The 13,966-nt window shown below is 45.9% G+C and overlaps 1 protein-coding gene across 1 annotated transcript; it reads left to right on the top strand.

Annotated features, from left to right (window-relative positions):
• Positions 1 to 2,190: 2,190 nt before the first annotated feature.
• Positions 2,191 to 9,366, top strand: CNGA4 (cyclic nucleotide gated channel subunit alpha 4). Its single transcript, XM_032240554.1, has 6 exons — positions 2,191 to 3,766; positions 3,882 to 3,983; positions 4,191 to 4,297; positions 4,554 to 5,199; positions 5,922 to 6,271; positions 8,366 to 9,366. The coding sequence occupies exons 1-6, from the start codon at positions 3,426 to 3,428 to the stop codon at positions 8,824 to 8,826; spliced, it is 2,007 nt and encodes a 668-aa protein (XP_032096445.1). The 5' UTR covers positions 2,191 to 3,425; the 3' UTR covers positions 8,827 to 9,366.
• Positions 9,367 to 13,966: the final 4,600 nt, after the last annotated feature.

The following is a 13,966-nucleotide window of genomic DNA, read 5'->3' on the forward strand; positions in this document are numbered from 1 at the left end:
GCTGGGATTACAGGCACGCGCCACCATGCCCAGCTAATTTTTTGTATTTTTAGTAGAGACAGGGTTTCACCATGTTGACCAGGATGGTCTCGATCTCTTGACCTCGTGATCCACCCGCCTCGGCCTCCCAAAGTGCTGGGATTACAGGCTTGAGCCACCGCGCCCGGCCAATACCTGGTTTTTGATCATTGTGCTATGGTTTATATAAGATCATAACATTAGGGAAACATGGATAAGGAATTGATAAGAACTCTGTATTATTTTTGCAACTTTTCTGTAAGCCTAAAATTAGTTCAAATAAAAAGTATTTAAAAATAAATAGAAGTTTCAGACCACAGGATCAGCATATACCAGGGAAAGGAAAAATGGACAACATGTGGGGGGTCCTATAAGAACTGCAATCAGTACAGTGTCTGGAGCCTAGGGAACATGTGAGGAAACATTGTGAGATGAGGCTGAAGACATGGACTAAAGAACTTTATAAACCATGCTAAGGAATTTCAATTTTACTTTTGGGATGATGGCTACAAAGAATTTTATACATAGATTGATAGTGAGGGGACCTTGGCAAAGACAAAACAAGCTTATAAAGCCCAAACTAGAATAGTAAAAATGCAGAGAAGCAGACATGTGGACTTTTAGAAGGTAGATCACCATAGTTTGATGATTGGGTGGATATAAGAGGAAAATAAGAGGAAGAATTAAAAACTAATGCTTAGCTTATATAAATTCAAAAACAGGTAAAACTAAACTATAATATTAGAATTTAGGATAGTGATTACTCTTGGAAAAGCATTGACTGAAAGGGGCAGAATGGGGCTCCTGAGGCACTGGTGATGTTCTGTTTCTTAATCTGAGTGCTGGTTATATGGGTGTGTTCACTTTGTGAAAATGTATCAAGCTATACACTTAAGGATTGTACACCTTTGTCTATGTTTGTTTGTTCTGGTTACTATGCTGTGTGAAAAACCAACCCAAACTTAGTGTCATAAAAACAATAGCCATTTTATTATGTGCACAAATTCTGGGAATTTGGATGAGATACAACAGGAATGATTTGTCTCTATTCCACGATGTCTGGGGTCTTATCTGTAAAACTTGAACATCTAGGGGTGATTTGAGGATGGTGATTGGAAGCATCTGGAGGCTTCTTCAGTCACACATCTAATTCCTGGGCTGGAACAACCAAAAACTGAACTCATTGGGGGAACTGTCAAACAGCACTTTTCACAGTGTGATGGGTAGTTTCCAGGAGGGAACATCCTGAGAGGGAGCTACCAGACAACAAGCATTCTAAGAGAACCAGAGGAAAGTTGCATGGCCTTTTATGATCTAGCCTCACAAGTCATACAGCATCACTCCTGCTATACTCTGTTGGTTGAAACTATCACAAGGGAGTGGTGTCAAAGAATTTGTGGCCTTGTGGTTGTTGTTGTTGTTGAGATGGAGTCTCATTCTGTCACCCAGGCTGGAGTGCAGTGGTGCAATCTCGGCTCACTGCAACCTCTGCTTCCCTGGTTCAAGTAATTCTCCTGCCTCAGCCTCCTGAGTCGCTGGAACTACAGGCATATGCCACCATGCCAGGCTAATTTTTTGTATTTTAGTAGAGACAGGGTTTCACCATGTTGCTCAGGCTGGTCTTGAACTCCTGAGCTCAGGCAGTCTGCCTGCCTCAGCCTCCCAAAGTGCTAGAATTACAGGCATGAGCCACCACGCCGGGACTGTAACCATTTTTTTTTAACTGCCACAATGTTATACAATAACAATAAATGCTTGTCCTAGGTTTCTTGCTGAAAAGGCAAAGATAGGAATTCTAGGAGAAAAAGTAGATAGAGGAAGATAATGAGCTCAGTTATAGACCCAATGGGTGGAAGGTGACTGGGATATCCAAGTAGGAACATCCAGTGAGCAGTTAGTCATATAGATAACTGCAGCTCAGGGAGAGTTCTTGGGAGCCACTATATGGCAAAGGAAGTCCTGTGGGTGACTGACGTCAACCAGAAAGAGTTAGGAGGATGGCAAAAGAGGAAAGCCTAAAACAGAATCCAAGGGGGAAAAAAAAAAAACACCATCATAGAAGGAATAGACAGAGGAGCTTATGAAAGAGTCTAAAAAAATAAACAGAAAATGAAGACAATATGGCATCACAAAGGATTTTATTCATTTTTTTGCATTATTTTAAATATTATCTTTTCATTTTAACATGTGGGGCTTCTAAATAAATTAAGAAGCCATGGAAAAAGAGAGTTTCACAAAAATTAGTTAGGGACCACAGGTTTTTCTTCTAAAGCACTCCAAAAACACAAACCTGATTCTATCACTTAACTGTGCAAAACTCTTTAGAGGTTCTCTATTGCCATTGGGTAAAATCCAAGCTTTATAACAAGGCTGACAGAACTCTTCCTGAGCTGACCTCTGTCTATCATTCACCTCATCTCTCATCTCTCACCATGCCTCATCTCTCACCACTACCCACTAGGTCCTCTAAAATAAACCAGTTGATGTTTGCCCAGTCACCCATGCTTTTTGATGTCTCCATGCCTTTGCCCACTCTGTGCACTCTGCCTCTAGTGCTCTTCACCCTCCCATCTCTGTACCCAACTTCTATTCATCCTACAGAACACAGGACACTTCCTGTGTGCTATAATAACCTTCTGTATATCCACCTAACAGAGTACTCATCAGTATCCTGGCAGTACTGCTACTGTTTAATCACCTAATGTGTAATTATCTGTCTTCCTGACTATTTCACCTAGCAGACTGTGAACTTCTGGAGAGGAGGGATTATGTCTTATTCATCTCCAGTTCCTAGTACTTAGCACAATATTGGCCTGGCACACAGAATACCTGCCTATGGGTGTTCTGATTTTGATTTGTTGACTGAGAAGGATGATAGTAGTGAAAGGAACATCAGGTTGAGGGAGAAATTATAGGATTTTTGTTTGTTTTGATATAGGAGATATTTAAGCAGGTTCACAAAAAGAGAAAAGTTGAAAGATTGGGGACCATAAAACCCATGGAATAGCTGCTAGGATCAGGCACTAGAAGTAACAAGAAGGAAATGAGCACAAAAGCACCATAGAATGGCCCCTATCACACTATCTATGATAGTGGTGTGATGGGGAAAGGTGTATATGGAGGTAGATATGGGTAGGATGTAGATTATGAAAATAGAGCTCACTTCTCATGTGAGAGGCATGTCTTTGTCCCTGGAGAACAGTTTAGCATCTGACATAGATGAACCATTCAGTCATAGTTGTTAAATAAACAGTGAAGCCCACACAGAGAATTTGCAAAGAACAGAGTGAGCGTTTGATCCTACACTAAAACACAGGTCTTCTAACCTAGAGGACACCTATGTAGCTCAGTTGCTGTGAAGGGAGGGGAGGAGGAAAACAAACAAGACCCAGGCTTCCCTCTGAGTCATGCACTCCCCACCTTCTCCAGGGATCTCATTACAGGTGTTTAGCTGGGCAGATGTAAGCCCAGGCCCTGGGAGACAGGGCAGAGTACTGGAGCTAGACTGTCTCCACCCCTTCAGTAGCTCTGGTTGTGTTGCTAAGAGCCTCAAAGACAAAGAAGTCACAGCGGGAGCCCTAGGGCAGCCTCCTTCAGGCAGTCAGGCACTAGCCCCCAACTCGGGAAGTCCCCTACAGGCAGAGAAGGTGTGGACATCTCACACCCCAGCACGAGAGCACAGAACCATGAGCCAGGACACCAAAGTAAAAACAACAGAGTCCAATCCGCCAGCCCCATCCAAAGCCAGGTGAGAAGTCCTGGTCCCCTGTGTGGGATCTCTCCTCATTCCTCTTGGTGCCCGAGTCACAACTACAGTTTTGAATGCCTGGTGAATAAATGAAGCAAGACTTTCCTTCTTTCAGGAAGTCACTGCCTATCCTGGACCCATCTGGGGATTACTACTACTGGTGGCTGAACACAATGGTCTTCCCAGTCATGTATAACCTCATCATCCTCGTGTGCAGGTTTGGCAGGGGCTCTAAGGGAGGGGGGGAAAGCCTAGAAGAGGACTGAAGAGTGAGGCCAAGAAGAATGGCAGATCCTGGGGGCAGGGGCAGGCAGGGAGGAGGCAGATCCCTGGGGGGCCTGAGGCAGAGTGCTGAGGGCCCTGGGCAGATGGCTCACACAGAGAGGGTGCTCTTATTCCAATCATGCCTAACCCTGCCCTGCAGAGCTTGCTTCCCCGACTTGCAGCACGGTTATCTGGTGGCCTGGTTGGTGCTGGACTACACAAGTGACCTGCTGTACCTGCTGGACATTGTGGTGCGCTTCCACACAGGTCAGTGAGCTTCTAGGAATGACCCTTTGTTCCATGTTCCCTTCCTAAAGACAGCCACTTAAGAAGTAACAAGAAAGGCATCCCCACCTTCCTGTACCTCTACGCGTGACAGCATCCCAATGCTTACCCCAGGAACCCCGGAGCAGAGTTATACCCTGCTCCACCTTGTCCTTTGGACCGGCTCCCTGGCCTGCCCTGGCCTGCTCATGCTCAGCCACGCTTGACTACAGCAGATCCCCTTCTTACCTCCCCCTAGGATTCTTAGAACAGGGCATCCTGGTGGTGGACAAGGGTAGGATCTCAAGTCGCTACGTTCGCACCTGGAGTTTCTTGTTGGACCTGGCTTCCCTGATGCCCACAGACGTGGTCTACCTGCGGCTGGGCCCACACACACCCACCCTGAGGCTGAACCGCTTTCTCCGCATGCCCCGCCTCTTCGAGGCCTTCGACCGCACAGAGACCCGCACAGCTTACCCTAACGCCTTTCGAATTGCCAAGCTGATGCTTTACATTTTTGTCGTCATCCATTGGAACAGCTGCCTATACTTTGCCCTATCCCGGTACCTGGGCTTCGGGCGCGACGTATGGGTGTACCCGGACCCCGCACAGCCTGGCTTTGAGCGCCTGCGGCGCCAGTACCTCTACAGCTTTTACTTCTCCACGCTGATCCTGACTACCGTAGGCGATACGCCGCCGCCAGCCCGGGAGGAGGAGTACCTCTTCATGGTGGGTGACTTCCTGCTGGCTGTCATGGGTTTCGCTACCATCATGGGTAGCATGAGCTCTGTCATCTACAACATGAACACTGCAGGGGCGGCTTTCTACCCAGATCACGCGCTGGTGAAGAAGTATATGAAACTGCAGCACGTCAACCGCAAGCTGGAGCGGAGAGTTATTGACTGGTGAGAATTTGGGGCTCCAGACCAGGACAGGAACCAGTGTACATGATGGAACCTGAGGGAGGTAACTGGGTCCTTACTGCCTGGTGAGCCAGGCAAGGCAGTCAAAATGTAGCATTCAGCTGTGGGTTTGCTGGGTGGGGCTTGGAAAGAGATGTCTTCAACAAGGAATCAGGACTTGGGGGGAGGAGGTGGGTAAGAGACCAACAGGGAGAGGAGCTCATACCCAAAAAGGATAATATGGAGACCAGAGAATGGGAACTGCCACTGCCTATTAGGGCTCAGAAAGCTCTGGAAGGAGTGAGTGGAGAAGGGCAATCCTCCCTGAGAATGGCCAGCAAGCAGATGGTCGACTACCTTATGGTGATCCATAGTGTGGACTGAACAAAAGGAAGTGTCACAAAATTGGGAGAGAGAGCAGAGGGTCTCCAGAGAGGAGGGCCTTGGTCGCTGAGGTAGCTAAGGGTAGGGGTGGAACAAGACAGCACTGATTGGTGGGTAGGGTAGAGCCTGACAGGAGGTGAAGGGTTATCTTATTTATTGTCAAGTGGTAGAGGTGTCTATGCCCTCAAAAACAGATTATCCAACTGTCAGGTACTCCCATGACCCCTGTTAGATCTCAGTATGGTGGGGTTCTTTGCTGGAGCTGAGCTGAGCCCTGGTAGAAGAAGTGGAGGCAGGCATATAAAAGGCTGGCAAGGAAATGGCACTGTCCTTACTCTCAGGTATCAGCACCTGCAGATCAACAAGAAGATGACCAATGAGATAGCCATCTTACAGCACTTGCCTGAGCGGCTGCGGGCAGAAGTGGCTGTGTCCGTGCACCTGTCTACTCTGAGCCGGGTGCAAATCTTTCAGAACTGTGAGGCCAGCCTGCTGGAGGAGCTGGTGCTGAAGCTGCAGCCCCAGACCTACTCACCAGGCGAATATGTATGCCGCAAAGGGGACATTGGCCGAGAGATGTACATCATCCGAGAGGGTCAACTGGCCGTGGTGGCAGATGATGGTATTACACAGTATGCTGTGCTCGGTGCAGGGCTCTACTTTGGGGAGATCAGCATCATCAACATCAAAGGTGGGTATCCCAGTATTTGTTCCAGGGACAAGGACAGGGAGAGGGATGAGGACAGCAGAGCCTAGTGCTGGGATCAGATAGTACTTCAGGCCTAAACTTCTGATTGAGGAAACCTGGTCCTTCTCTGAGTCACTAGATGGCTCAGGAGAAAAACAACACATAGAGGACCCATTCCCTGAGAAGAAGCTGAGCCAAGGCCAGTGAAGAGGATTGGTTCCTGGAAGAGAGAATAGACTTGCTCTGTGGGTATTGACCTGAAGCACCAATAGACTAGTGGAAAGTGACAGAGATCATAATAGTAGCTAATGTTTATTACATGCTTACTACATGTTCACATGATATCGAAACATTAAATTCCCACAACAGTTCTGTAAGATAATTACTATTCTTATCCCAATTTTAAAGATAATGAAATCAAACTCAAAGTAGTCAGGTAATTTGCCCAAGGTTGCACAGGTATAACATGTGGGATGAGTAGAAAGAAGAACTTTTTTACAGCCAAGTGGAAAGAAAGGTAGAAGAGGAGAAGTTCCCATTTACTGACCATCACCTCTAGGCCAGGCCAGGTACTACCTACTGGCTCACTTTTTCCTTTTATCAGCCCGTGCAGTAGGAATTGTTATGCTTAATCACAGGTATTAGGCATGAGGCCATGTGCGAGTCGGAAATCCTGCAAAGCGGGTGAGTGCACTGTCATGGGCTGAGAGGCTAGATGTACTCTGGCTCTCTCAGCATGAGGGTTCTATCCTCAGGGATTCTGAAAGCCTCACATCTGTCCTCCAATGATTCCCTCAAGCTCCACACCCTGTATGTGGTAGGAGGCTGTCTGTTTGACTTTGGACAAGTCATTTCCCTACTTAAGCCTCAGTGTAATCACCTATCCAAAGAGGATAATAATAAAAACCCTAAGAGTTATTTGTGAGAATAAACGAGCTACATGAGTGAGACATCCAGCTCATTGCTTGGCACACAGCAAGTGTTCAACAAATGGTAGCTTCCTTTCCCTTTTCCAAGGTCCTTCTAGCTCTAAGACTTTGCAGTATTCAGCCTTGCCTATCTCCCTATCCACTCTCCACCAACCTCTTTCTAAACTGCAGAGATATCATACAGCTCCCTGCTTAAAATATTTCAATAGCTTCCTACTGCCCTCAGCATAAGGTCTGAACTTCATGTCCTGGCTTATGAGACCCAGCGTGACCTAGATCTCCCTCTCTCCACCCTCTCCACACCCTGACAGTCCGAACTGCTTACTAGTTTCTACATCCACCTGACTCTTTTCTACCCCCTTCCCTCTGTTCATGCTCCTCCCTCTGGCTAGATTGCCCTACCCCCACTTGTCCCCCTCTTCATGTAGTTACCTCCTACTCAGTTCAGGTATATTAGACTGTTCTTGCATTTCTATAAAGAAATATATGAGACTGCATAATTTATAAAGAAAAGAGGTTTAATTGGCTCACAGTTCTGCAGGATTTACAGGAAGCATGGTGCTAGCAACTGCTCAGCTTCTAGAGAAGCTTCAAGAAGCTTCTAATTGTGGCAGAAGGCAAAAGGGGAGCAGGCATGTCACCTGGTGAAAGCAGGAGCCAGGGGAGGGGGAGGTGCCATGCACTTTCAAACAACCAAAACAACCAGATCTCGTGGCATCAAGCCATGAATGATCTGCCCCCATGATTCAATCACCTCCCACCAGGTCCCACCCCCAACACTGGGGATTACATTTCACATGAGATTTGGGTGGAGACAAATATTCAGATTACATTTTAGGACATCCCTTCCTCCAGACTTCCCTAAATTCCCTGCCTTACAGTTTGGTAGGGTCTCTTTGCCCACTTTTCCACAGTACCTGATGAATATGTCTACACTGCACCAGCCATACTGTTATGTAACTCTTTCAATATATATCTATCTCTGCTAGACTGTGAATTATTTGAGGCAGGTCACTGATACCCACATAGCACAGAGCCTGTTCCCCAATATGTTACTAAGTGAAAGAATTAATGAGGCAGAAGGAGAGGTGGAGGTCCTGGTTCAGGAGTGAAATGCTACCTCCTCGCCCTCCTGCTAACTATCCTCCCATCCGCCCATGGGCCACAGGGAACATGTCTGGGAACCGCCGCACAGCCAACATCAAGAGCCTAGGTTACTCAGACCTATTCTGCCTGAGCAAGGAGGATCTGAAGGAGGTGCTGAGTGAGTATCCACAAGCACAGACCGTCATGGAGGAGAAGGGACGTGAGATCCTGCTGAAAATGAACAAGTTGGATGTGAATGCTGAGGCAGCTGAGATCGCCCTACAGGAGGCCACAGAGTCCCGCCTACGAGGCCTAGACCAGCAGCTGGATGATCTACAGACTAAGTTTGCTCGCCTCCTGGCTGAGCTGGAGTCCAGCGCACTTAAGATTGCTTACCGCATTGAACGGCTAGAGTGGCAGACTCGAGAGTGGCCAATAACCGAGGACATGGCTGAGGCTGATGATGAGGGAGAGCCTGGGGAGGGAACTTCCAAGGATGAAGAGGGCAGGGCAAGCCAGAAGGGACCCCCTGATCTACGGTGACCCCATCCACATCCCCAGGATCCCCGCCTCCTAGTGAACCCGGAGATGTAGTAAAGCCTAACTGCTGCAACTCTGTCATCCTGTCTGCGGGTCACAGACACAGGAGCAAAGTGGCCTATAGACACCCAGCTAGAGATGCAGGAGTATAGCGCACGTTCATCCCCTACTCACCAATACACACACAAACACACACAGTTACTCATAGACCTGTTGGCCCCAAGACTGTGCATGCCACCTAAAATGCTCTGGAATTTCCATTCTCAGAGCACACAGCACACTTGCTTTCCCACAAGCACCAATATGTCTTATACCCACACAATATATACGCATTCAGTCATACACCTCCTAAACACACAAATGCTTACAGTCATGCACCAGTAGACACAGATGCACTTCACAGGTGTGTACACACTTGTGAAAACGCAAAAGCACACCCTGATCCTTCTAGGTCTAAGATGTCTTTTGAATGTTTCCCATATGGGCTATTCACAAGTGTACCCTAAAATTTGCACTTCAGTAAAGTATTTGCCTCCTCCCTAAGCATGTATGGGGTTGGAAAGAAAAGGCAAAGACAATGGTGGGCCAGGATGGATTCTGTCTGAATTCTGAGTCACAGAGATGATTAGCATGAACTGTGTAGTACCTAGTGGGTTAGATTCAGAAGTGAGGTACCTGAAGAATAGAGAATCAATACTCAGCCTAGGCAAAGCAGGCTCTCACATCACGCTGCTGTAAGAATGCGCCAACTGGCCTTTGCATCCCACACTAGAGCATATGTTCTCAATATATAAGCTCTGAAGGGTTTCATCTCGTTAAGTGGGCCAGAGCAGATACCTCTGCTTCTTTTTCTTCCCTCTGGCCAGCCCCGGAGCCTGGGGCCAGGGCTTCTGTGTGTTCAGGGCTGATTCCAAGAAGAGAATAGTTTCATTCTCCCAACAAAAAGAGGGTGAATAGTTTCAACAGGACCATTCACCTGTCCCTGTCCTACCATGATAGTTGTTGGAACTGGTGTTGTTGCTGGTAGAAATCCAGCCCTCCCTCTTTGCCCAGTGTTCCAAAACACAGGGGAGAGTAGAGACTAGGTGCAGTGGAATATTATGGTCAGAAGCAATTAGAGATGAGTGTGTTGGGAATTTTGGACTTAACTCTGGTGTACTTGGAAGGAGGTCTGCACTTGGGTCAGGAAAGTTATCGTAGGGTCTATGGGGAGGAGTCTGACGTCATGTTTGAACCAGATTCACCCTGAGCCACCACTGCAGCTCCTCCAGTGCCTGGCCAGTCTTGAAGCCTGAGCTGTGGCAAGTGGTAGTTTAAAATATATCCAGGATTTAATTTATAGGTATAACTGAGTGATATGTCTCTACTCTCAGGAGAGATTATGAGGGTAATCACGTTTTAAATCATCTTAAAATATATAGTTATTTGGCAATAAGTCTTTATCACAAAATATAAGATCCACAAGACCAACACTGGGTTTTTCTTGTTCATCTCTGTGTCCCCAGGGATGTACCTGGCACATAGTAAGTACCCAAATATATATTTGGTAACCAAAGAAGAGAGAGTTGAAGCAGATAGAGGCCAAATGTTGGAGGAGATGTGTGTCAATTTCTTGAGCGGTTTTTTGTTTTTTTAATCATCTTTGCCCTCATATTATCTTGAACTAGAATAGGTGGGTACATCATAAAGGCCATTTAGGTGGCATCTGATGGATTTAGGGAGTTGAGAACAAGTTTTTCAGTGACACATTGCAATGTGCACACCTGTTCCCAGTGAAGGCTCTCTTAGAACAGGTGGCCTCTGCCATGCCATTTAATCCTGGTCTATAGCACTAGCAGGGTGTTAACTGCTTATCTGGCATTTTATGGTTGCAGAAACAAAACTCTTGAAAAGCCAGCTCTGCATTTTGCTCTGCCTCTGCTGTTCCAGGATGAGGAGATCAGATTCTTCATGGTGGAGCTACCATATCATAAGACACCTGGAATATCAGTTGCATATTGAGGTCCTTTAATTGTGGAGTTGTTTTTATCACTCTGTTGAAGACAATATTTGGACAATTTGGGATCAAGCTGGGTAGAAATAGGTCAGGATGTGCAGAAGTGAACACAATTTTAAGTTCCTGGAATAACCAAGAAATAATAAGTTTTTTTAGTCCAAAGAATATTAACTAATATGTATCAAGCACTAGGCTATACACTTATAAGTGTGGCCAAGGATTGTATTAAAATTTTCATTTGGGTTTTGTTGATTTTATCCCTCCTCGCATCATAAGAAAGGACCTAAATCTTTGCATCCCTTAAAACTTAAAGCTTTTTGAATTACAACATCAGAAACAGAAATTGACAGAAACTTTCTAGCAGAGATTTTGTGGGGGTCTTGGGGTTTTCTTTGTTTGTTTTGTTTTGTTTTTGAGACAGATCCCGCTCTGTTGTTCCGGCTGTAGTGCAGTGGTGCCATCTTGGCTCATTGCAACCTCTACTTCCCTGGCTCTGAAGCAGGAGCAAGGAGAAGCAAACCTCTTGAACACCGAACTGAGGAAGGAAGTGGCTTTTTATTCAGCCTCATTCATCGAGCTCCCCAAGAAGCAGCTTCTCTCCCCTCTTATAGGCAACACTAAAGGGGAAACTGAGGCAAAACTATGTCATTGTCCATTGGCTGGACGTCTGACCTTACAATCTTTTGGCTTTATTGATTCGCTACTTCATATGCAGTGCAAGCAGGAACAGGCAGGGGAGGGGGCTTACAGCAACAAGACAAAGGTAGTAAATTATTAGTTGGCAGAGGTGTTTCCAGGAGGGAGCCTAGGCCGTGCAGACGTGGGGACATGACCCAGTGCCAGGCTCCAGCCTGTAGGGATAACATTCATTTGCAACTCTTTCAAGGCTTACAGATAGCAGGGATGCTGGGAACCGAAAAGGGAGTTATTTTCCCAGCTCTTTGGTATTTTATTTCTTTTTTTCACCCTCCTTCCCATCCGGAGGGGAGGAGGAGATGGAGGCCAGGAAGCAAGAGGAGGGAAGGGGGTCTCCTCTCTCAGCTCAAGCAATCCGCCCATGACAGCCTCCCAAGTGGCTGGGACCACAGGTGTGTACCACCATGTCTGACTAATTTTTGCATTTTTTGTAGAGATGGGGTTTTGCTGTGTTGCCTAGACTGGTCTCAAACTCTTGGACTCAAGAGATCCACCTGACTCTACTTCTCAAAGTGCTGGGATTATAGATGTGGGCTACCATGCTCAACCAAGATTTTGTTTTTGAAAATTAGGGTTCCTAGGTTTTCACAAACAATGGACTTGGGGTAAATTGTGCACTGTTATCTGTGAGAGCTTAAGAAGAGTTTAAGAAGCAGAAGTTTCTTCTGAGGAGGGGAGATTCCCCAAGACAGGGAAAAGAAATGATGTTCTTGAAAGTTATGTTAGTTTTTTCGTTTTTCATTTGTGTGTGTGTGTGTGTTTTGTTTGTTTGTTGGTTTTTTGGAGTTTTTGTTGTTGTTGTTTTTGCTGCTGTAACATATTACCACATATTTCACAGCCTAAAACAGCACCCATTTATTCTCACAGTTCTGTGAGTGAGAAATGTAAGCACAGTATCAGTCAACTAGACTTCTGTCTGGGGCCTTCCAAGTCTGAAATCAAGGTGTCAGCTGGACTAGGCTGTTATCTGGAGACTATAGGGAAGAATCTGCCTCCAAGTTCATTCAAGTTGTTAGCAGAATTCAACTCCTTTGACTGTAGGACAAAGATCTCTGATTCCTTGACACGTGGCTCCTTCATCTTCAAATCAACAAATGCATCTTAATGTTCCTAATTTTTCAAATCTCTCATTTCTTTCTTCTTCTATGAGGCTGAGAAAGATCTCTACTTTTTAGGGTTCATCTGATTAGAGCAGGTTCACCTAAATAATGCAGAGTAAGCTCCCTATTTTAAGGTCAACTGATTATTAACTAATTTAATTACATCCTCGATGTCCCTTTTGTCATAACCCTGGGAATAACATCAGAGGGCAAAAGTAATAGAAGTCAAAATTCTACCACAGGATTTCTAGGGAAAAAAGCAGCCTAGGTACCACTTTCAATGAGGGCCCAAAATAGGGAACACTAAGAGTTGAGTCTTCGGAAAGAGCTGGAGAATGATCACTGTGCCTGAGCAGGTGCTGGAGCCTCAGAACAGCACTCCCTACAAGTGTGCAGGCTTGAACAAGACACATACCAGCATTACCCTAAAAGTGTGCAGGCTTGAACAAGGCACATACCAGCATTATCAGCATGCTCCAAAGACCGGAGGCCCTGCCCTAGATGTTCTGTTCAACATAAAAGCCCCAGACACTATTGCAAGGCCCTAAATTGGGAAAGAGAGTGGGAAGAAAGCCCAAAACATAACCAAGATTAAATCTCCCATAAAGGGAAAACAGCATGGAGATTACTTAAAGAACTAAACGTAGAACTACCATTTGATCCAGCAATCCCACTACCCAAAGGAAAAGAAGTCATTATATGAAAAAGACACATATAGCAGCACAGTTCACAATTGCAAAGATATGGACCTGACCTAAGTGCCCATCAACCAACAAGGGGATAAAGATAATGGGATATGTAAGGCCAGGCACAGTGGCTCATGCCTGTAATCCCAGTGCTTTGGGAGGTGGAGGTGGGTGGTTCACTTGAGGCCAGGAGTTCAAGACCAGCCTGGCCAACATGGTGAAACCTCGTCTCTACTAAAAGTTAACAACAAAAAAAAAAAAGCCAGGCGTGGTGGTGCACAACTGTAATTCCAGCTACTGGGGAGGCTGAGACAAGAGGATTGCTTGAACTTGGGAGGTGGAGGTTGCAGTAAGCCAAGATCATGCCACTGTAGTCTGGCCTGGGCAACCAAGCAAGACTCTGTTTCAAAAAAGAAAGAAGAAAGAAAGCCAGAGAGAGGGAGGAAGGGAGGGAGGGAAGGATGGAAGGGAGGGAAAGGAAAGAAAGGAAGGAAGGAAAGAAGGAAGGAGGGAAGGGAGGGAAGGAAGAAAAAGAAAGAGAGAAAGAAAGAGAAAGAAGAAAGAAAGAAAAAGAAAGAAAGAAAGAAAGAAAGAAAGAAAGAAAGAAAGAAAGAAAGAAAGAAAGAAAGAAAGAGAAAGAAAGAAAGGAAGGAAGGAAGGAAAAA

Source organism: Sapajus apella, unplaced genomic scaffold (genome assembly GCF_009761245.1).
Source record: "Sapajus apella isolate SASKATOON/1434 unplaced genomic scaffold, GSC_monkey_1.0 scaffold47, whole genome shotgun sequence".
Classification (NCBI taxonomy): domain Eukaryota; kingdom Metazoa; phylum Chordata; class Mammalia; order Primates; family Cebidae; genus Sapajus; species Sapajus apella.

Coding starts and splice junctions, on each gene's coding strand:
- CNGA4 (XM_032240554.1), top strand. CDS start 3,426: ATGCACTCCCCACCTTCTCCAGGGATCTCATTACAGGTGTTTAGCTGG. Junction 5,200..5,921: donor GAGCGGAGAGTTATTGACTG/GTGAGAATTTGG, acceptor CCTTACTCTCAG/GTATCAGCACCTGCAGATCA. Junction 6,272..8,365: donor CAGCATCATCAACATCAAAG/GTGGGTATCCCA, acceptor CATGGGCCACAG/GGAACATGTCTGGGAACCGC.